General features: G+C 39.6%; 3 protein-coding genes across 5 annotated transcripts; 2 read left to right on the top strand and 1 right to left on the bottom strand.

The window, feature by feature from the left end:
• Nucleotides 1-856: 856 nt before the first annotated feature.
• Nucleotides 857-11,916, bottom strand: rbfox1l (RNA binding fox-1 homolog 1, like). Of its 2 annotated transcripts, none has more exons than XM_034128168.1 (12): nt 11,545-11,916; nt 7,076-7,309; nt 3,737-3,904; nt 3,558-3,611; nt 3,384-3,476; nt 3,125-3,194; nt 2,973-3,032; nt 2,455-2,596; nt 2,333-2,372; nt 2,178-2,245; nt 1,562-1,643; nt 857-1,382 (listed from the first exon to the last, which is right to left on the bottom strand). In XM_034128168.1, the coding sequence occupies exons 1-12, from the start codon at nt 11,629-11,631 to the stop codon at nt 1,338-1,340; spliced, it is 1,143 nt and encodes a 380-aa protein (XP_033984059.1). In that variant the 5' UTR covers nt 11,632-11,916; the 3' UTR covers nt 857-1,337. The 2 variants fall into 2 exon arrangements, with proteins under 2 accessions (XP_033984059.1, XP_033984058.1); XM_034128167.1 differs by having other exon boundaries at nt 858-1,382; nt 2,455-2,605; nt 11,545-11,910.
• Nucleotides 11,917-12,864: 948 nt separating this feature from the next.
• rps9 (ribosomal protein S9) lies at nt 12,865-15,194 on the top strand. The gene is made up of 5 exons (XM_034127951.1): nt 12,865-12,904; nt 13,684-13,796; nt 13,910-14,032; nt 14,201-14,387; nt 14,930-15,194. Exons 2-5 carry the CDS (start codon nt 13,700-13,702, stop codon nt 15,105-15,107), a joined length of 585 nt encoding a protein of 194 aa, XP_033983842.1. The 5' UTR covers nt 12,865-12,904; nt 13,684-13,699; the 3' UTR covers nt 15,108-15,194.
• A 357-nt stretch (nt 15,195-15,551) lies between these two features.
• On the top strand, nt 15,552-23,241 carry mboat7 (membrane bound O-acyltransferase domain containing 7). Of its 2 annotated transcripts, none has more exons than XM_034127733.1 (9): nt 15,552-15,692; nt 16,783-16,862; nt 17,219-17,348; nt 18,185-18,311; nt 18,396-18,552; nt 18,999-19,194; nt 19,732-19,884; nt 20,016-20,192; nt 20,970-23,241. In XM_034127733.1, exons 2-9 carry the CDS (start codon nt 16,787-16,789, stop codon nt 21,373-21,375), a joined length of 1,422 nt encoding a protein of 473 aa, XP_033983624.1. In that variant the 5' UTR covers nt 15,552-15,692; nt 16,783-16,786; the 3' UTR covers nt 21,376-23,241. The 2 variants fall into 2 exon arrangements, with proteins under 2 accessions (XP_033983624.1, XP_033983625.1); XM_034127734.1 differs by having other exon boundaries at nt 15,597-15,692; nt 16,780-16,862.
• Nucleotides 23,242-23,329: the final 88 nt, after the last annotated feature.

The raw sequence follows: 23,329 nt of genomic DNA on the forward strand, positions 1-23,329 counted from the left end.
AAAGAATAAGAGATGGAATACAAAAAGAATGGAAAATCTTACAAATCAATAAAGGACAGAATAGGAAAAGAGAGAGAAAATATTTTTTATTTAGAGGTAAACATCAAACACAGCAGAAAAGAGTGCAACAGAAACAAAGAGTAGGCCAAGGAGGAACTATCAATACAAACCGAGAAGTCATTCAACAGTTCAGAGGAAAGGACGACAGTAAAGAGTGAAATAAGGATAATTTAGACAAGGGAAAAGAAGGGGGTACCTGAACTCTAACACTGAGCAGACTCTGGTCTGAATCATTGAAATGGTTCTGTGTTTGTGTAATAAAGCCAACAGCAGAACACTGCTTCTTACCGCAGCTCCCAGTTGAACACGAGTATAACTGTGAGAATGTTTAGAAAAACAAACCTTCCCTGGGTGAGTAAAGGAGAAAAAGGGCTCTTTGTGTAGTGAGGTGCCACAGAAACTAAACTATGTAAAATCAGCATTTACTGGAAGAAAAGTAAAGGGAGAGAAAAAGCTCTGCAGAGTTAAATATCACACACAGAAAGGGATACAGGATTTATAATGACAGCAGTATTAAAAGCTGAAAAAGAATGAGAGGTAGATTGTTAGAAAGACAAAAAAAGGAAAGAAAAGGAAAGTCCAACTAGACCCCAACAAACATTACTTATCTGCTTGTAATAATGAAACCAGTGTCACAGCTGGGTCTGTAACTGAACAATGTAGATGAGTTACATCACTCATATGCTCACACACACACACACACACACACACACACACACACACACACACACACACACACACACACACACACACACACACACACACACACACACATACACACACACACACACACACACACACACACACACACACACACACACACACACACACACACACACACACACTCACACTCACTCTCACACACAGAGATTTAGTTAATAATTGTCACCATAAATAATAACATTGTACAAACTATGACATGAAACTTGATAAATCTCAGATATTCACAAAATTAACTCTCACAGTATTTTCACCAACTTCTGCCGTGTTAGCCAACTTTAAATTCAGAAAACAATTATCCTTTAAAGGTTTTAAGCAACTGTCTATATATTAAATAACATCCTCTTCTAGGAGCTAAGTATTCATCGGTAGAAAGGACAGTGAATGGGTGCTAAACTATTTACATCTTCAGTCTGTTTAGTCTCTCGAGGAGAGGTTGTGATGACAGCAGGAAGTAAAACCATCTCCACGTTCTCCAAGGATCTCACAATCTGTCCTGCAGCGTCCATGGATCAGCCAATCCCAGAGGCAGAGAGACGTGTGTGTGGGTGTGTGGCTCAGTATGGGGTGAAGCGGTTATATCCTCCTCTGTACAAACTGGCCTGTAAACAGAAGCATTGTGTCAGGTGCTGTTAACCCGCACGTGTAACACGAGATCTCTCTGCAGAGGCTGTGTGTGTGTGTGTGTGTGTGTGTGTGTGTGTGTGTGTGTGTGTGTGTGTGTGTGTGTGTGTGTGTGTGTGTGTGTGTGTGTGTGTGTGTGTGTGTGTGTTTCACTCACCATTGTACCAACGCCATATGGTGTTGTTGGTCCGACTGAGTGGTGATAGGGGTCCGCAGATGTCGTATAAACACGTCCGTATCTGTTCAAAAACATCAGAAGCAGATGCACATGTCACGATGTAGCCAGGATTTAAAAAAAAGGCTCCTATTAAACTTCCTTTTTTTATTCATTTATCTCCTCAATGATGGCTTTTATTTAGTTCTACTTTCATAACAGCCCCCCCACAGTCTTTTGGTGTTTAAATGTTGCCTCTAAATGTTGAAAATAAAGGATAAAATCGGAATTAGCCTTAAAATCTGACTTGTGTTTAAGTCCAACATGTGCACTGAATAGGATGTTAGTCCTCCTACATTTCTAGACACAAAATGCATGACCTGACCTCAGTGCCTGTTACTTAACTGGTTGGTTTTAAAGGAAACATAAGTAGTTTTGGTATTATCAACTGATATAAGGTTCATGAATACAGTTTTATACAAAATGTTAATGATTTATACTTGAATTCCGGAATATATTTGATTAATCTGATATCATTTCCCTTTCTTTAAATGGTTTCAAGGATCTAAAAGCTGATTTGAGTTACACAATAGTTTTTTTCGTTGTAAAATCTGCCTACCCGTCACTGTAGGTTGCCGTGGCAGGAGGCGCTGATTGAGCCACTCTGTAAGCTGCAGGATAGCCACCCTGCACAGAAAATACAATAAAAATAACATTATTATAGTAACAACACTTTAAAATGACTTTAAGGAGGAAATGTGTGCAGCTACTTACATAGACTTCTGCTCCATACAGTCCATCCTGATACACCATCCTGAAAGAAGTGAGTGAAACAATATTAAAATGCTGAAGACTGAAGTGAGTGAAGAGGCTCTGGCACTCGGACACAGTCTTACCCGGGGTATCCGGGCACGGCAGTAGGCGCGGCGGCAGCAGAGCGGATGGTGCTGTAGACGGCGCGGCCTCGCCCCCCCCGCAGCGCAGAGCCTCGGTACGCCAGCGTGGGAGCGGCCATGGGATAGGGGAAACCGGCCATTACAAAGGGATATAAAATGGTAGAAAACGTGAAAGGTAAATTTTTTGAATATAATACAGGTGATCTCATTACAATAATAGTTAGGGGTTTGAGAAAATATACTGTAAATACTTTTATATTTTCCTAATAGTTTTTCAGTGTAGTTTATATGCAAAGATCCTTGCTGTGACAGTGGTTAATCTGATGTTATGTTTAAGCCCCCTTACCCAGATAGAAGTGTTGTTATCTGTTTATAGCCATTGACTCTTCCCTCTCAGTGTAACAACATAAACTGAGACAAGTAAGTAGTGTAAGGGTGCAAAAGTCAAATGTTTCTTAACTTAGATTTTATGAAAACACAGCCCTAATAACAGATGAGTGTTACAGAGAGTGTCTTACCTGTATAGAGTTCAGGTGCGTACATCGCCTGCATGACGGGGTTCATCTTCCATCCAGAAGCTACACATAGAGAACATTGGGATAAGTTTCACACAAAACCACTCGGAATCATGCAGAAAGTGAACTTAGCTAAAATGAATGGGGAGTCTTACTTGGAATTTCACTGTTTACAAGCGGCGTCTGGGGCTTCTTGGTTACTACTCTTGCGGTTGCATTATTAACCTGGATAATAAGATAAAATATTCCTTATTGTTCCATAGGGGGAAATTAGCTTAAGGCAAATTCTGCAACAAACTGAAGCAATCAACTTAAAAGAATACGGAGCCAAACAACGCTAGTGGTACAACAGAGACACAGTGTGAGATAAGATAAATAACTTAATATTCATTAGAAAAATGAATTCTCCCTCACCTCAATCTTCCTCCCCTCCACAATCGTCCCGTTCAGCTTTTCTCTGGCTCGGTCAGCCTCACCTGCACTCTCGAATGTGACGAAGCCAAAGCCCTGCAAGACCACACCGTCACAATGTTAATATTCTGTTTTCTTATTTTAAAATTCAGCTCTTATAATGCCTGTGATGCTCACCTTGGACCCCCTCTCATTGAAGATAATTTCTACATCAAGGATCGTCCCAAATTGCTGGAAATGTCAGAATAAGTATGTAAGTATAATATAATAGATACAGATAACTTCATTTTGTTTAATGATGTATATAACGATTTATAAAGGCATTGTGAGACTGCGTGACAGTGAGAGATTTCTACCCCAAACATCTGGCGGAGGTCCGGGTCTCTGAAGCGGAACGGGATGTTGGAGACGTGGAGGCGTTTGGGTTGGACCTTATTGGACCCCTCCTCGTCACTTCCATCTCCTGCGCCGCCCCCTGATGACACCGACAGGGGGTCAGAGTTCACAGCGGCCAAACCATCCTCCTGCAGTGAGAAAGTATGAAAACAGGAGGAGAAGGAGGAGAGGAAGCGATAGGAGAAGAATGGACAGGAAGGAAGAGGACGTGAAGGAACAAACATGAAACAGAAAGATGGGAAAAGAAAGTGAGATGAGAGTAGGTGAGAAGAAAAAACGAGGAAAGGGCATCAGTAGGAAAGCAAAGGGAAAGAAAAGGAAGAAAAATCATAAAGTTAATTTGGAGAATACAGTCTGTAACATCTTTCAGAGAATATTGTTTGTGTCAGCATCACAGAGCATTAAGCATCATTTTCATGAAGTGATTCAAACCAAAGTTCAAAGAGCATTCAGCAACCAGTGATCCCTCTCAGGCAAATGTGAGGAGGCAAGAAAAGGGCTCCATTTTAGTGAGGCGTGTTTAAATACATGCCTGGAGGAGAGTATAAATACTAATGCACTGTACAAAAACAATATGGATTATAAACCTGTCATATAAATCTTCACTCAAGCTGTTTCAAAGAGTGTTAAATAATGTTTAATGATGAAGCACTCTAACTGAGTGTCCCATATTATTGTAATAACCTGTAATATACATACAAAACTGTAGTAATATTTAACTTAAAGTTGCCCCATGCAGAAAAGTTTACTAATGTGCCAAAACCAAAACATTCATTTTCCCAAAATGCACCACGATGCTATTGTGTGCATGTTTTTATGTTGGTGAATGGTGACCCAGCATCATCAACCATTGCAAGAAAATAAATGTTAAAAATATGTTTTTTTAAAACAAATGAATAAGTACAAACAAGAAAAGGTCTGCAAGATAGAAAAAAAAAATATATATAGTGAGCTTCAGCAGTGAAAGCGAGAGAAGAAATGTTGAAAACATAAAAAAAAGAACATAACAAAGCAAAGAAAAATACTACAAAAATGTTGATATATAAATATAAAAAAACAGTCCTTGTGTAAAAGTAAAAATGTCAGTATTAGCATTCTAGCACCAAGAGGCAGAGAGTGGAAAAGGCCTCAGTGCAGCAGTGAAGAATAAAATGAAACCAAAGTAAACAAGGCAAAGAAGGTGCGCAAAAAGCTTGAAAAGGAAGAGGGTGAAGGGGGAAGGCAAAGAGTGTAAAACTGTACGTTCCACAAGGGTCAGTCGGGGGTCACGGTGCTGCGTTTCTGCCAGGGGTTAAAGGTCATTTGTCAAGGGGCATCATTAATAAAGTGGGGAGAGACAGAAAAAGGTACAAAGACACTTTCACACACACACACACTTTCACACACACACACACACACACACACACACACACACACACACATACACACACACACACACACACACACACACACTTTCACACACACACACACACACACACACACACACACACACACACACACACACACACACACAGACAGACAGGCTAAATGGGGAGACAGGGACACAGGGAGGGGGGAGGGGGGGTGGTGGTGTCATTTCACGATGCAGAACTGTGTTTCTGGACCTGAGCGATATTTCAGAGGGGGAAAGGGGGTCATCTGGTCAGCCACCCCCTTTGACCCCCTCCCTCCATGGCGACGTCTCAACTTTTCCCCGAAATTCAGCACGGACCCGAGTATGTCAGGGGCTCTAGTAATAAAATATATAGATGGGGCCAAAACATTTATGAGAGGAGGAAGAGAGATCACACTAAAGCCCTCTGACCCTGTCATGGTGGAGGTTTTCAAGCCTGAAGGAAATGTTATTAGTGGATGTCAAAGGTTTACTGCACTGCAAAAGTAATGACACAAATGTCTGTCTAAATGGAGCCATACAAATCTAAAAAGTGAAAATCAACCTGTTAATTGAGAACAAAAATTCAAACGTGTTTCCAGAAATGAGTGCCTGTGCTAACTTGTTTACAGAACAACAAAAATGCAAATATTTATACATTATATAGAATCTCCACAACATTACAACAACAAATAAATACCACAATATACTTTTTTAAACAACAATAATTTCACAAAAAGACAAGTCAGCTTTAAAATATTCCAAATTATTAATTTGGCAAGCATCAGTTAGCTGAAGGGTCAAGCACAATGTGTAAAAAAGTGTTTTCTCTTTAGAACCAAACTCTTATACACTGCACTCACAATTATGGCATGCTAACATGCCACATTGTAGTTTATCATGTTATCATGGTAGTATTTATAACACATACACTTGAGGCTGTACTGACCGTTAGAGAGTCAGAGGGTCATTAGAGTTAATCCTCTAGGGACCTTTAATATCAGTATCAGATTTCACAGCAATCCATCAAATAGGTGATAAGATATTTCACTCAAAAGCTAAATTGTTAACCTCACCTGGGACTCATTCATGTCATTTAGTTTCACTGCAATCCAGGGAATAGCTTTTAAGTTATTTATGTATAGACAAATAGTTGGACCAACAAACAGAGGTCCATTCATACAATGCCACCAGCATGTTTGAAAATAGACTATGTAAGTTGCTGCACTACAATTATGAATTCAATTTTAGTACGTATTGGGAACAAGTTTATTTATTAAGGAAATATATTTAAATAATTTCACTGCACTGGAATATTTGTTTACTTAGTTTAACAAAAATAAACACAGTAATAAAAATGGCCTGTTGAGAAAACTGTGAGACAAACTGTTGAATTTTCAAAACAAAAATAGACAGAAACATCTTAACTTAACATAGAACCTATTTATTTCCTTCTTTTACAATTATATTTCAATTCACACCGAAACATAACACTCCACTGTTGAAACAGTAAAACATTTGAAACCCTCTAAGAAAATCTCTTTATAGAAAGTGTACGTTATGTGATCCTCTAAATACTTAACTGTTCATATCATCACAAAATGTCACAGCCATAATGTTGAAAGGTGATCTGTTTTATTGCCTGCTAAATGAGACACTTAGAAGATGGAGAAGTGGGGATTTATTTTCATCAACAAATCCCCACTCAGCTGCCCCCCCCCCTCACTTTGAGTGTGACAGCATTCCCGTACATGGACACAAAAGTGTAAGTGGGGCTCTAAATATAGAAGAAACTCTATCTGTCCATGTTCCCCTGATGGGACATAAGGATGTTCTACCTGAAGCAGCAGGGCTACTTATCACATGAACTCACTGAAGATCAGATTTGATTGGGACTGCTTGTCGTGAATTCACAAACTGTTCTTACCGCGTGGCTGGACGTCAGAACCTCGGCCCCCTCGAGCTGGGGCCCCTGGTAGATTCTGAGCTGGGGGTGTTCAGCGTACTCTGAGCCGGGGTGTGCAGAGGTGAATTCAAGAGGCAGTCTGCCCACAGATGTGGGTGGACACTGCCCTGGGGGGGGGTATGAGGGAGGAGGGGCGTAGACCTGGGACAGGTTGGGGTCCCCGCTGCCGGGGCCGGCCTCCTGACCGGGGCCTCCCTGCAGGAAGAGAGAGAGAGGGATCAGCACCACAAGATATTAAATGTCAGAGGTGTAAACAAACAGACCATCGTGCGTCTGTTCTCCGGCTCTCACAGGAATGATCTGTTGTCAGTTTGAATATGACGACACAAACATCAGATAAACAAAAAAGCCCTCAAAGTATGGAAATCACAAAACAAACATCTAACCTATTAACGTCTGAGAGCTTGTTTGAATAAATAAGCAAAAAAGGCCAAATGTTCCTTGTTGTAGTTTCTCAATAAATGATAAAGTTATATTTAGTGTTAAGATTTGAAAGAGTGAAACCATGAATCAGAGTCACATCAAAAGAGCAGTACAGCCTGATTTCAATCAAATCACAAAGTAATTCTACATTAAACTCCATTGAGTCAGAAATAGAAAGATTTCAGCTGAGAAATGTAAATTAAAACAGATTACAGAAACAAAAGTTCACCCTCCTACAGCAATGATCCAAGTGAATAATTCAGGTAAGGAGCTAAAAGCATTGTCTTACCCTGTCAGTGCATTCCTCGCTCTCTGGTGCATTGTCCAACAACTGCTGCATGTTTTAATGTCAGCTAACAACCCGCCTACCGCACCAAAAGCTCTATTCATCCACCAATCACATCAAATGATCGCCAGAACAAAAAGGCACCAGGAGCCCACACCAGCTGTGGTCATCTGCACCTGTCAATCACCTCATCCCCCACCCACCATCACTTTACACAACACACACACACACACACACACACACACACACACACACACACACACACACACACACACACACACACACACACACACACACACACACACACACACACACACACACACACACACACACACACACACACACACACACACACACACACACACACACACACACACACACACACACACACACACACAGCACATGGGGTATACATGGATGTAAATGCTCCTACAGTTCCAAGACAGTATATCATGGTAAAGGTCGACTCTAAGAATATCGTGTTTAGTAAGACAACATGGTATTATTACGGTTCCAATATCACTTTTAAATAATATATACCGCAATACCGCTTAAAAAATAGCTCTTATATTATCTTTCCAAAAATATTTCTGACTACATGCTAAAATATTAAAGATTTTAAGAGAATCATAATAAAAAGATATGTAGGACCAAAAGTACATGTAATCCAGTGCTGTACTCATACACTTTTACATGCAAGATTCAGACAAGAATCCACACACTATATTAGATTCAGAAAAGGTAAAAGGTGAAAAACGTTTTCAACTTTTGGAGAAGAATACAATCCTTAAAAATCGAATCCTGGAAATACAAAAAATCATTCAAGTCTTAAATCTCTTAAATGTCCTTACTGTAAATATGAAGCTAGAGGTAATAGCTGGTTAGCTTAGCTTAGCATAAGGACTGAAAACGAATACTGACATAACTTTTTTCTTCGTGTTACCTTACATGCAAAGGTTTGTCAGCCAGCTTTAGGACTTTAGGTTTTACTATAATGAATAACTCCTTTCACTGACATTTAATAAACTCTTAAATATCTCTACCAGCTGTTGCACTCAAAATAAGAAGATACAGGGACAATGAAAAAGGAATTCGGTAAAGCAGGGTTGAATTTGGACACGCGTAACTCAAGCAAAGTTTTCAAACTACATAAACGAAATGCTATTGTCCTAAACATCGGACCCCTGTGATGTTTTCTGTTGTAAATACCAACTTTTGCCATCCAACAGAATAAATAAAGTACCATGAGTTGTTCAGAGTCTCTCTAGGTGTAAACAACAGCCAACAGCTGTCAGACTCTGTCAGGCACAGCTGTGCTTTGAGCTAAGAGTTAACATCAGCATGCTAACAAAATCACAATGCCATTTAAAATGCAGCTGTTAATCAGGCATGATGTTTACTTTCTTTACCATCTTGGATTAGCCAGATAGCCGGCTAACATTTGCTAATAAGTAAGAAGTTCATGTTGTGATGCTAATGTCAAAGTTAGGGGACTACATATGGCATTATCCTTTGGTTAAAATACATGTCTGTATTCAATTTCACAGAAATCCAACCCGTGAGATATTTAAGTTCTTGTTGCCAATCTGTCTACTCATGGAGAATTCAGTAAAATAAGGGATTCTTTGGTGTTAGACCACATTCCTGCTGGAACATGTTTCCAAACACGTCAACATTAACATTTGTCTGTTTTGTGTCCCATTTATCTCATGAGACAACCAAACTCAGACTGCCAGGTTTCTCTACTCACAGATACAAAAGTGACAGATGAGTGAAGATAACACAATCTGTTAGATATCACTACAAGTTTATTTAATTTCCCCCCATAGAAAGTAACCACCACTGTGCCAGATTCAGTATCAGTGTCAGCAGGCGTGCATACAGACACAGTGTTCCCCCTCTCTTCCTTACAGGCTTTTTCTGTTTAACATGTGTTCTCCTTTCCTCTCGTCTCCCTCCTCAGCTGTCACTTGGGGGTCAGAGGTCAACAGCTATGAGCCAGGCGCATGCTGGGACAGCTGCCACAGGATTTACACACAGACGACACTAAACTGCAGATGTGGCCTTTTAGTGCCGGCCAAGTTACAAATGTTTGTGAACAGGATGTTTATTAAATTAAACTAAAGGTTCCTTTTTCAACACAATTGTTCTCTACGTCCTGCTTTCTGCTATTTAGCTTTTCATAATATTCAAATTGGAAGCATTTGTGCAATAATCAGGACATTTATACAGAATAAAGAACTGCTTAAATGATTATAGTATTTGGATAAACCCGTCGTGCCACCCATTCACCTGTCTGCTCAGCCCAAATAATTGTTTTGCTAATATTCTTCCAATAAAAGTGATAAAGGAGTAGCTACACATATTTAGATAGTAAAACGTTTAGACTGCTTTGGAAAAGTTAATATTCCATCCCTCAGGTTTCGAATCTCTCCTATTTCTTCTTAAAAGCACCCATCTAAATGTTCCTTTTTTAAAACTAGATGTGATTTATTCTTCTAATAAAGCTAAATACTCTAAATTTAAAAGGCACAACAGGCAGGTTTCACACCGTTTTAAGTAGAGTCGAGTGAAGAAAACAAGACAGGTGACAGAATCTCCTCCTGTGATTATCTGCTCAGAAGAGGAGGCTAAAAATACAGCTGGTGTGAAGCACAGAGACAAGGTAGAGAGATACCAGATGCATTGTGGCATTAATGGCATGTCAGGGACGCTTAGATACACACACACACACACACACACACACACACACACACACACACACACACACACACACACACACACACACACACACACACACACACACACACACACACACACACACACACACACACACACACACACACACACACACACACACACACGCACGCGTACACACACATACACACACACTGCTGGCATCACTTCACTGAGACCCGTGGACTAAAGATAACCCCAAATGTGTCCTAACTATTTAACGTACGGGATCTTTCGTAATCAGTGTGCTTCTCCAGCTCCCTTCAGGCCTCGTTGATTTGTCATTCCTCTAATCTTTTTTGTGCACAACACGATTAGTCCCTATTGAGCAACACAACACTAACACCAAATTAGATGTAAGATTGGACTTATTTATCAAGGAAATAAGGGCCCTTTGGTTTCTTCTGCAGTATTAAATGTTTAACTCCTCACTGGGGATGCTATCTTGATGGTTTGTTGGCAGAACCGACATTCATTTCTAACTTATAACAAAGAAAACAAAGCTCTGAAGTTGTTTTCACAGCTATATATTTTAAAATATATATTTTTTACATATTTTTACTATCTTCCCTTCATAACTGTTTAACAGGTTTGTATACACTGTCAGGATGACAATAAAGTGATTATTGAGTGCCAAAAAAACAATTGATCCAGCTTTTTAAATGTGAACATTTGTTAGTGTATTTAATTCCTTAGTCCTTTTATAATGCTAACAACATTTTGGTAACATTTTCTGACATTTTACCAACTATATGATCAATCGAGAAAATGATCTGCAAATTAAACAGTCGTGAAAGTAATCGCAATTGTTGCAGCCCTTAACTCATTAAAAATGGATTTCAATCATATTATCACATCTTTTATTTTCCACTTCTGAACCCCGAGTCACCGTAATAAGACTGAACAGAAAAGACATTGAATGAAGACAAACATGACCGAAAATAGGAGATTTTACGATTTAATTAACAAATGAAGGAGGGTTTACCTGAACTAGGCTGGGGTAGCATGTGGTTGCCTGTGGGTAGACAGGAAGTCCATAGGGCTGGAGAATCACAGTGGGTGAGGAGAGCATGGCACAAAAACCACGCACAAGGAGACAGGGAACAGTGGAAGATAGGAAAAAAGGAGCGTTGGGGAAAATACAAAGTTTGATACGCTCACAGGAGAGCAGGAAATCAGACTGGAGAATAAAATAGAGGAAACAATCCCAACAGGAAAAACAGAAGATCCAAAATGGCGAGGGGAAAGAAGATTAAGACTCTATTTAACCTCACAGATTATTAGAAGAAGAAAAAGGCAAAGAAAGTCCACAAAATGACCGGTGTCCTGTCCAGAAAAGACAGGATATAGGGCTGTGAAAGAGAAAGCAAGTGAGCCTCTGTGTGTCCATCAGTTGATCGTGCAGCCTGACAGACAGAAACACATGCTCAGGGTCCCATTTCAGAGTTTTATAAATAGTCGACCATGTCCTTCTCTCTGAGTTTACCACCTTACCACCCTCACTCTTACACATGTTGTCATGCAAGATCTCCCACCACTTGTTACACACTTTTAAAATACAAGCAAATTCAACAGAGGTATAGTGAGAGAGAGACCCCCGAAGACAAAGCAAGTCAATTGACTCCTAGTGGACCCTAAAGTTAGGTTCAGTTTCCGTTCAGTTTGACTTTACAAGTGTTTTGTAGGTTAATACAAGGTCATAACGTACAATTAAATGTATTGAGTGAACAGGTAAGCTCCAAAATGAAAAAAGCACTTGATGCAATAATATTCATTAAAGATTACATGTATATATCATGGAAATATGGTGTAAGATAAGATGGGATGACGTAAATAAAATATAAAACAGGACTGTGTGTAATTTAACAAACAGTTTTATCCAAAATAATTTCACAAATGTTATTAGAAAAAGGGATGAAATAGATAGATAATAAAAAATACTACTGAAAAAGATAAGTAGCAACAAGTAGCAGTCCAGGTTCATTAAAAGCAGTCATGATGATAATGTTTTCAGAATTGAGAAGCCTGGTGGCTGGATGATAACAACTATCTGTAAGTTGTATATGATCCACCAGATAAAAGTACGTTATAATCATCAGGTGTGTGACTATGACTCATATTTATGATGGGCTTCAAAAATATCTGCCGCTAAGAAACATATTATTTACCTTTAGTTTTCAGATGTGTTTTCCATGTTTGACCAACAGAGTGCAACAAGACCAATTTTCCTACTTCCGTTCGGGCGCAGAGGTGCATCCTGGGATATGCAGTTTGTGCGTCGGCCCTATAAATAAACTGGAACTTCCTCCAACGTTCTCTTTACTTCGCTGGCCTGAGCGAGACAGGTATGATCTGCGGCCTCATGCTACCACACATCGCAAACACACAGCATTAGACATCTTAAATACACAACTGGTATTACATAGTTGTAGGAAATCTAGTTGTATAAGGTAACGTTTTTTTAGATAACCAACTTATGGTTTTGTAACTGTTTCATTGAAAAGCTTATTCGGCTAACGCTAAGCTAACGCTAGCTTGTCACATTTGACAACGTGGTGCGGTGCAGCTGCGGCCTTGTCGTATGTCTTACAATGGCTTGCTTATAGCGTATTTTCATGATGTCTTACAAAATTATTTTTAATTAAGCATTCCTGGCATAGTAGTGTTGACTTAATACATTCTACAAACAATACCTGTGTCTCTGAACTTTTGCGACACATTACAGCGTAATGCTAATGAGCAACTGTTTTTGGAGTTTAACATCTATATCTCCCACAATAAAATATATTGCACATTTCTGAGTAGTCTTTCAACTGCAGATTGTATTTAATAACCAAATAAGCTGAAAAGACAGAATTGCAGGATTTTGAAGGCCGCCACAGTCCTAGGTTTATTAATCATAAGAACTTATTGCAGAACTATGTAGTATTTTTAAAATAACAACGTAGATGCCATTTTATTTTTACACTGGTGAAATTAACTTGATTCATTGGGATTATCTAAAGTTGATGTGTGCGTGTGTATATATTTTATTAAATATATAAATATGGAGATAATAATGGCTATTTACTCATGTTAAATACAGTTTTTCTTACACATGCTGACTAATTGTCTTTTATTGCAGGCACTTATAAACCGCCATGCCCGTTGCCAGGAGTTGGGTTTGTCGCAAGACTTATGTCACCCCCCGCCGCCCCTTCGAGAAGTCCCGTCTCGACCAGGAGTTGAAACTCATTGGTATGCTGTGATTTCATAATCTCGAGTATAGTTATGAATTAAACCCCATGTTGCCCTCTTAAGAACTGCATAATACTGAACTTAACGGTTGACTGTCCCATCTTTTTTTCAAGGCGAGTATGGTCTGAGGAACAAGCGTGAGGTGTGGAGGGTCAAGTTCACCCTGGCCAAGATCCGCAAAGCTGCCAGAGAGCTCCTCACTCTTGACGAGAAGGACCCCAAGCGTCTGTTTGAAGGTATGCAAAATTCCATTTCATGTTTCAATGTAGTGGCCGATGATTAATTAATCAAATCTCAGACTTTCTGTGGTGTCAAGAATTCCTCGTGAATGAGGCCAATCGTAACTTTACTTAAGTGGCTATTTTCGTCCTTGTTCTGGATTTTAAAATGGCTCCTGTTACCAGGTAATGCTTTGCTCAGACGTCTGGTGAGGATCGGCGTACTCGATGAGGGTAAGATGAAGCTCGATTACATCCTGGGCCTAAAGGTTGAAGATTTCATGGAGAGGAGGCTGCAGACACAGGTCTTCAAGCTTGGACTCGCCAAGAGCATCCACCATGCCCGTGTCCTTATCCGCCAGAGGCATATTCGGTAAGCTACAAGGCTCCTGGGGGAAAATGTCACATAATGGTACTCAAGTCTTGAGACTCAACTCAATGCTTCCTCTTTCTTCAGAGTACCATCAACTTTTAACGCTCTCGGCTGAGATCAGTTAAACTTTTCACAAAGGTCACTTCGGTATCAAAACCGTATACCTTGTCAATAGATATTGCCTAGAGCCAATCCTGCCTCTGAAGGCTTAGGCTGTGCCACTGGTGTTGTGGCTGTCTGGTAAGTTACGGGGGATTGCACCTCGGGCAACTGTCATATTTACTGTACACTGTGTGCCGTACGAATTACTCAGGCTGATGATTTAAATCACATTCTCAGATTTTCTGTGGTGTCAAGAATTCCTCGTAAATGAAGCCTGCAGTAAATAAATGGCAATAGCCAATCTAGACATTTAAGATGACTTCATCTGGACTTTGTCATACAGTTGGATTCCTGTCTTTTGTTTAAACTAAAGTGGAATCTATCAAACTGACTATTGTAATGTGTTTTTCTAGAGTCTAACTCTTTGTCCATCTCTGCAGTGTGCGAAAGCAGGTGGTGAACATCCCCTCCTTTGTGGTTCGCCTGGACAGCCAGAAGCACATCGACTTCTCCCTGAGGTCTCCATACGGTGGTGGACGCCCAGGCCGCGTCAAGCGAAAGAACGCCAAGAAGGGCCAGGGTGGCACTGGAGGCGCTGACGACGAGGAGGAAGATTAAAAAGGATGTAGTCCAGGAAGTGTGTTCTGATGCTGCCTGTTATGTCAACATTTTGAATAAAACTGTTTGGTCTGACCAGAGAACTGATTTGTTGCACTTTTCTTTCTAGAATATTGGCCTTATATATTTTTTAAGTCTATACTAATGAGTTTTAATCAAAGCCAAATATGCATGGATAACATAATTTCCCAAACTGGGATCAATAAAACTATATCTTATCTTAGAGCACGGATAAACAAATGAAGTAAAATGGAGGTTTTTTTTTTTTGTAAAGTGATGCTTATCAGTTGCCATAGATTGCAATAGCTACAGACATGTGGTGATTTTGTCATCTCAATTCGGACTGGATTATCCATACACTCCTTCAGGCTAGAATGGTACAGTCCTAGGTTGTGTAAACCTTCATGATTAGTCGACGAGCGATGACGACACCGTGTAGGGCGGTACCATTCTAACTGTAGGGTGCAATGTTCAGTCAGTGCACTGAAGTAAATGCATTTAGTGTTAGCGGTGTGAATGGGTAGGTGTAACAGGCTCTGCCAGGGACTGGAGTTATTTAAACGTTGCTGATTTAACACTATCAATGTAAGTAAAACCTTCCAACTGACTCTTTCTAATGCAACGGTCGGTCACTTTTATATACTAACGTTACGCTGAGGGTTTAGTTTGGTCTCGCAATGCTAACGCTAACGCTAAAGACCCATACAGGAATACAGCTTGGTGTTTCATCCTCTACATTTAACACTCATTCCGTGCTGTATACATTTGTATTCTCACGATTTATTAAACAGTGGCTTGCTTTGTTCTCTACCGTTGATGCTGTTCCACGTTAGCTTTCCTGGAACTAACGTTAGCCTAACAAGGCACTGTTGGGAAGACACACGTCAGCTCTGAGCTGTTTACTTGTTTCCCGTGTAAATTAAACTATGGTTATTTAGGTTGAGTAACTAATCTACAGTTCGTGACACTGATCAAAGAATCAGCTGTTTGCCCCAGTTTTCTCCTGGGCTTAAGTACCTGAGACTTGGCGACTGTGTACTCTGTCACAAACATATTCCTCCCATTGACCCCATGGATATGTTTCCATGTTTTATGAACATAGGTTACGTAATTGTGGCACATGGCTGTTCCTTGCATTCAATCTCTTTATGAACGCTTCTATTCGACCTTTCAAAGTAGTGCTACATAATGCTGCAACACTGTTACAAGTGCTTTTGCACATCTTACCGGAAATGACTGTAATTTGGCAAGATATCTGCTTCCTATATTGTAAAATACACCCTTATTTTAACATTAGTATTACTGCTTTCATTTAGTTATTTGGATACCTAGTATTAGCAACGTTATCTTCCTGTATGGACCATATAAGTAAACATTACATTATAGTGAAAAACAAACACGAATTTCCCAAGATAAATGGTTGACCAAAAATAATGTCTTTTAGGATAATTAGGATTAAATGAGTCGATTGCAAAAAACATTACCTCCGCAATGTAATTTTATTCAATCAAATCCGTAAAACACACTAAAGGACTTGATCAATGGTTCTTGGATACAGTCATCAAAAAATAACAAATCATCAGCTGTTCCAATGCAATTTGCTCTCAGTATATTGGAATGGTTTGGATGCATTTATGATTAAGTTTAGAGCTGATCAGTGTTTTTGTCCCAGCAGAGAGATGTCTCCCGATGAGCTGGTTTACTTAGGAATCCTCGCTGCCTCCATCCCTGTTGGGTTCCTCTTCCGTTACCTCAGTGAGTATTGTTGGTCAATAGTTTTATTATAACTCATGGTCCTTATTACTGAGTATTTTTAATTCCTAATTCATCTTAAATTGTGTCTTATAAAGGGCTACATTTTGCATTGTGGGACAGGAAGTTATGATTTTCTATTACTCGCATACATGGGGTGGACACAATACAAAAACACTATCATTTTAACATTTTACCAATGAGAAGGGCTGCTCCTCTTCAGCTATAATCCTGCCTACGGTCATATATGTTTTGAAATGTGAATGATGCTGAGAAATTACTTTTTTACCTAGTTCCGGTGTTTGTGTACTCTATTATTTTATAATTGTTGTTATTTGATAACTTTTATTTTTCTTCAGGTCCTCCTGTGAAGCAGGGGGCAGCTCTTCTTCTGGGCCTCTCTGTCGCCATCGTCACCTGTCAGATCCACACGCTCCACTCTCTGGTGACGGTGATTGGAACATGGATTATTATAAAGATCAGCTGGCGGTGAGACATGGGCATAAATGCTTTACAAACATATTTCACTGACACACACACGGCTTATCTTGCTTTACTTACATCCACAAATGTTCAATTTCTCATTACATATGGCCAAAATAAAGTGGTTAATCCTCACAATGGAAAAACAATTAAAAAAATGTTGACCTTTTGGATTGAAACCGAACTTAAACATTTTCATTTTTTAACAGACATATTAAAAAGCCCTCATACATTTTTGTTTGCCTACAAAAGTGACAAAGAGACAATATATTTGCTTTTAGATTATGATGTTAAATATTGATGGGCTTTAGGATAACGACGACCATTGCCAAACCAAAACAGGAAGAGAAAAGTACTTTTATTATAACAAGTAGTTTGCTTGCGATTGCAGTAGATGAGATGCCAGATGGTTGAACAACCAGAGTAACTGTGTAAAGGAAAACATTTATTTTCTCTTGTTTGTAGTTGCTAGGCTCTGAGGAAAACAGACAGTGATCTGATTGTTAATGCCAACTATTATAGAGCTTAGAAACGCCGGTGGGGGAGAAAGTTGTCCAAGCACTTTTACCTACATGATCTCAGATAGAGTAGATATAGACAGCTTCCAGTATATAAATATAAACTGTATTTGTGTACAAATATCATATCTGACAAAAAAATGCATTTGCAAACAACTAAATACATACATTTAATACAAGTCTAATTGATAAAGGACACATTTAAGCTGTAGTGCACAGTACATGCTGATGCACACATGGCACACAACAGGACAATTGCCATATAATGCTACTGTGCAGACGTAAAACGTAAACTCTAACAATACATCTATTTCTGTCCACCAGGCATGCCCCAGCATTGAGTCTCGGCTGGAGCTTCCTCTACCTCCTCTTCTTCCGGCTGGTCACTTGGTTCGGTCTGCCAGCACCGACACCTTTCGCCAACGCCATCCAGCTGCTTCTCACTCTGAAGGTAAAGAAGCCCTGTCAGATCCATCAAAACACACAGTGTTACAGTGTGGGCATCTATGTTGACTCTTATGTATCTTTTACTCAGATGGTGAGTTTAGCAAACGAGGTGAACAGCTTCCACATGGAGAAGAAGAAGGACGTGAGCTCCTTTGCCAAGTCTCCTGTCATTGGTGGTCTGTCTCAGGTGCCCTCCCTCTACGATATGCTGTCCTATAGCTACTGCTATGCCGGTATAATGACGGGTAAGTCTGTGGAAACTTGTTACACTCAGAATCTTCTGTTGGAAAGAGGACGTTGTGTCATGTTGACGTACGTTGTGTCATGTTGAAGTGAACGTTTGTAAACATTATATTTGTGTGTGAGCTATTTTCATGTTGTTCTTATTGCTTTTGCATGAATTTTAACAGTTGTCTCTTTTTGTCTCACCCCCTGCTTCTTGTCCAATATTGTGTGAGTCCATAACGTTATCAGTCTTATTTACAATTTCTTCTGTTTTTTGAAATACCTCTACTTTTTTTTGTTTTCTTACTCCATCTCCTTTCCAACACCACCCTCACTTCTTTCAAAACACACTTTCCTCCACTGTTCCCTTTTGGTTCTTGCATTATCTATATCATCCATTTTTGTCTATCACTGTCTTCACAACACCACCTTTATTCCTTAATCTCATCCCTCCATCTCCCTAAAGGCCCGTTCTTCCGCTTCCAAACGTACGTTGACTGGCTGCAGCAACCGAGCCCGCAGACCCTGCCCGGCTGGGGGCCGTGCCTGCAGCGCCTGAAGCTCGTTCCTCTCTACGGCGCTCTGTTCATCACCGTCAACTCCGTCTTCCCACTCGCCTACGTTCGCACAGACGAGTTCCTGGATGAGAACTTTTTCTTTAGGTATTATTACAATGCAAAACTGCCCTGATAATGTCTTTTAATAAAAGAAACAATGTTAGTTTTATGAGTTTTAGGCTTATTATTTAAGCATCGATGCATACTTTCATGAATCTGCAAAAAACACAGTAATTTAAATGCTATTAAAAGTGTGCTTTATAATATTATATTTGATGTAATGTTAAAAGCAAATTTCATTCACTTTCTCAGACTGGAATAACCCAACAAATGCTCAATACTTATATAAGCTAAACATCTATATACTTAAATGTTGTAGGTAATATTTCAGAATATTTCCTAAATTGTCCTGATTGCACAGTGTCTCTACTTGTGTTGCTGCTGTTGGTCAGAGAACTGCAAATAAAACGAGACAAATCAATGAAAGTAAAGCATAGCTTTGGTGAGCTAAATAAATATATTGTTTGCTTTAAAGATAATAATGGAGGTCCTGGTAGTGCTTTAGTGTTGAATGTCTTTGTTATATCGCGGCTGTTTTTTGGTACTGAGATGAACAATGTACTCTTCTCTCTCTAACACCAGGTATTTCTACATGGTAGCAGTGTTCTTCGTGTTCAGGATGCGTTTCTATGCAGCGTGGTGTGGAGCTGAGGCTGGTTTTATCACTGCAGGTCTGGGCTGCTATCCAGAAAAGGCGCTGTCCAAACCTGGAGGAGGACCCACTGTCAACTACAGGTACTTCATCACTGGCCAACAAGTATATAAAAAGAGGATGCATCAATATGTGTGTATGTAGTAAATTGTAATTGCATTGCTGTTAAAAATCTTGGTCTGTAAAGAGTTTATTGTTTTTCCCTCTTTGCCAGTCCTGACCCCAGCGCAGACGAGACGTATGACTTCAAAACCATCCAGAACATCGACTGCTACAACACGGACTTCTGTGTGAAGGTCCGCCACGGCATGCGTTACTGGAACATGACGGTGCAGTGGTGGCTGCATCACTACATCTACCCCAACGCCCCCTTCAGGGCCTACGCCCTCAGGTAAGGCCTTACGTGTGCAGCAGGTTCTGCTTATATCACAGGCATGAACCCCCAAACCCATTTTGTTTTGGCATTAAAATGCATTTATTTGAATTGTGCAAGGATATAGCTTCTTAAATGAGAGGTAGTAGCAAGCGTCATCATATTTTATAACATATTTTCTAGTTATTCCCTCATTTCTAACCAGCTTTAATCTTTCATTTATAATCTTTTTGCAGCGATGTCTGTGAAGCTCCCCTATTTTAGACAAACATATTTTATTTCATTTGACTTCTTAAGTCAAGTTAAGTAGGGCTGGGAGATATGGTCAAAATCTTCTGTCCTGATAAGGGTCATTTCATATCTTAATACTGAGATATATTAAAAAATATAGCATGTTTTCTGGTAAATCAATATTTTATATAAAATAATCACGTGGTAACGCTTATTTTTTGTATACTTCTATAATATTTAAATACATGACAAATGAAAAGTATTAAATAGTGTCTTATTTCATGGAAAAATTGCATGCAAAAAATACATGATGTCACCAGACGTATCATTTAAATCTCATTTTATTAGTTACAAGTTCTTCTATGTTTATTACCTGGAAGACAGATGACATGAAGTGACTATTTATTGTCTCACCACTCACTGAAACTGCCCTCATTACCACAAACAAACCTAAATGTGCCCCGGCATCTTTTTAATTATCTGAAATCCCTGAAGTGACGGTAGACAGAAACCCTCACAGTCTTTTTGACTCTAACCTCTCTCCTGTTTGTCTGTACCTCTCAGGGCCGGCTGGACCATGTTCATCAGCGCATACTGGCATGGACTTCATGTGGGCTACTACCTCTCCTTCCTCACCATCCCTCTGTGCATCGCAGCCGAGTCGGCCATGGAGTCGTCGGTCCGAGTTAGACTGGGTCCGTCTGGCCAGAAAATCTTCGACTGGGTTCACTGGTTCTTGAAGATGAGGTCGTACGACTACATGTGCATGGGCTTCGTGCTGCTCAAGGCCTCTGACACCATCCACTACTGGACGTCCATCTACTTCAGCATGCACATCATCGCCATCGCCTGTATCATCATCGGCAGGGTTCTGAAGGGAGGGAAAAAGGAAGGAAGGAGAGTTGAAAAAGAGGACAAAAAAGAGGGAGAGAAGGTTGAAAATGTAACAACGGGAGAGAAAACAGACTAAATGGAGGTACAGAAAAAACAGGTTGGATATTTTTTGAGACATGACAAAGGGTCACTGCAGGATTTTCCAACATCCATTGCATCAACACTCATCTTACAAGCAACAAACCTCAAACAAAAATGTCATAGAAAATGCAGTAGATTAGAAGAGAGTGTGACAGGTTAGAACTGGTCGAATACTTATTATGTGCATATAAGTACTGTGAATACTGGGAGAGGAATGTTTGAGCTCAATGAATGTTACTTTTGTATTGTGAGTGGTAATCGGGGTGTGGAAAGTTTATTCATTCCTCATCCGAGCGCCTGTCTGTACAGTAAATGTGCTTTTGTTTCACAATACCATTCCGAGTTTAAGTGAACTGTAATGCTGGTCAAAATAGGGGTTGTTGAAATGGCAAGATGTTGTTTTAAAAACATTCAGTAGGGCGAAGCAAACAATAACCAAACAAGCCTCGTAAGGTCGTATAAATATTTAAAAGAGGAGAGATTAAATGTAATTAAACGTAGTTTCCATAACCAACATAACATTCCAGCAGCACTCAGTTACACAACGTTTGTATTGGAGTACAGCATGGAAAGATCTTGATGGGAAAAAAATGACATTATATGTCTTGTATAAGCTTTCTGATTTATTTATTTTGAGGAACAAAATAATGGCTTCCTAAATCATCACAATGACAGTTTTTTATCTCAAAAAAATGATGTTGTTGTGATACAATGTTAAACTTACTGTGCATCCCCTGCAGACTACAATTGTATTGCTGCCTGGTTACTTACAACTTCTATAAGTGTTTAAGATTTTTGTTTCCAGCATTATAATGTTCATCATTTTATTGCCTGATCCTTGAGAATTTAAAATGTATTTTTCCTCAGTGTTTTTCTGCCTGTAACTGTGAGCATATCAGGAGCATCTGCACGGACATCTCAAGTGTCTGCTAATGAGTGTTTGTAAGATAGCAACACTGCCAAAATGTCTGGACTGCCATCGTGGACCATTCAGGGTTGGGACCAAACATTTAATACAACACGTTTTCACATAATAACTATTAGCTGCCAACGTAGATCATGAATAACAGCACAGCTAGGGCTGGGCGATACATTTGAAATCATCTTCACAGCGATGACTAGAGAGGCATTCGCAGAGCTCAGGCCTCGGGCCAGACCATTTGCAGAACGGGAAAAGAAAACTGTCCGCTTGGTGATACTGATCTGCTCCAACATTTAATGGGTTCTTTCTTGGCACATGCTACCACTAGTTTCCCCCTAATCTTACTGTCAAATCACCAAACCGAACCGAAAACAATGTCTCTATTGATATACGGCACCATATGAAAACTGTATGCAAACTATATGTAAAATAGCCCAAAAGCAGAATTGTTTAGAAAGATCAGAATCTATGGTTATATTTTCACAATTCACAGCTGATAAATGAAGATATTGTTTTATCGCCCGGCCCTAACCTCGATAAACTGCGAACAAGTTGGAAAATATGTTGAGTTGTTTCACTCACTCCTGTCTCAAACTGTGTGACCACTACTGTGTCTTTGTTTTATATGTGCATGTCTGAAAGCAGAGTAGAAAAACATCTTATCTCCTAATGTCATTTTGTTCTCCACATGTTACCTGTAACTGATTTGATTTACAGATGTATTTTGAGTCTTGCCTTTACCCTTTATGTGCCAAAACCTTTTTTTTCTCTCTTGCACACAGATGATTGTGATTTGTAGTCCTTCTATTGCTCGCTCACCTCCAGCATATTTATTTAAGCCTTTTGTCTCTTTTCTTTAGCCTCACAAACTGCACCTGCTGCACTCCCTGCTCTGTGACGCTGTAACTTGTGAAATACATATCAGCATTTCCTCCACAATGCTAATGTCTTGCCTTTTCTTTCTTGAAAGTCTATGTTATGTGATTATCTGTGAAGTATTTGTCAGTTCATAAGTACCTTGTGTTGT

The sequence above is a fragment of the Trematomus bernacchii genome, unplaced genomic scaffold (genome assembly GCF_902827165.1).
Source record: "Trematomus bernacchii unplaced genomic scaffold, fTreBer1.1, whole genome shotgun sequence".
Classification (NCBI taxonomy): Eukaryota; Metazoa; Chordata; class Actinopteri; order Perciformes; family Nototheniidae; genus Trematomus; species Trematomus bernacchii.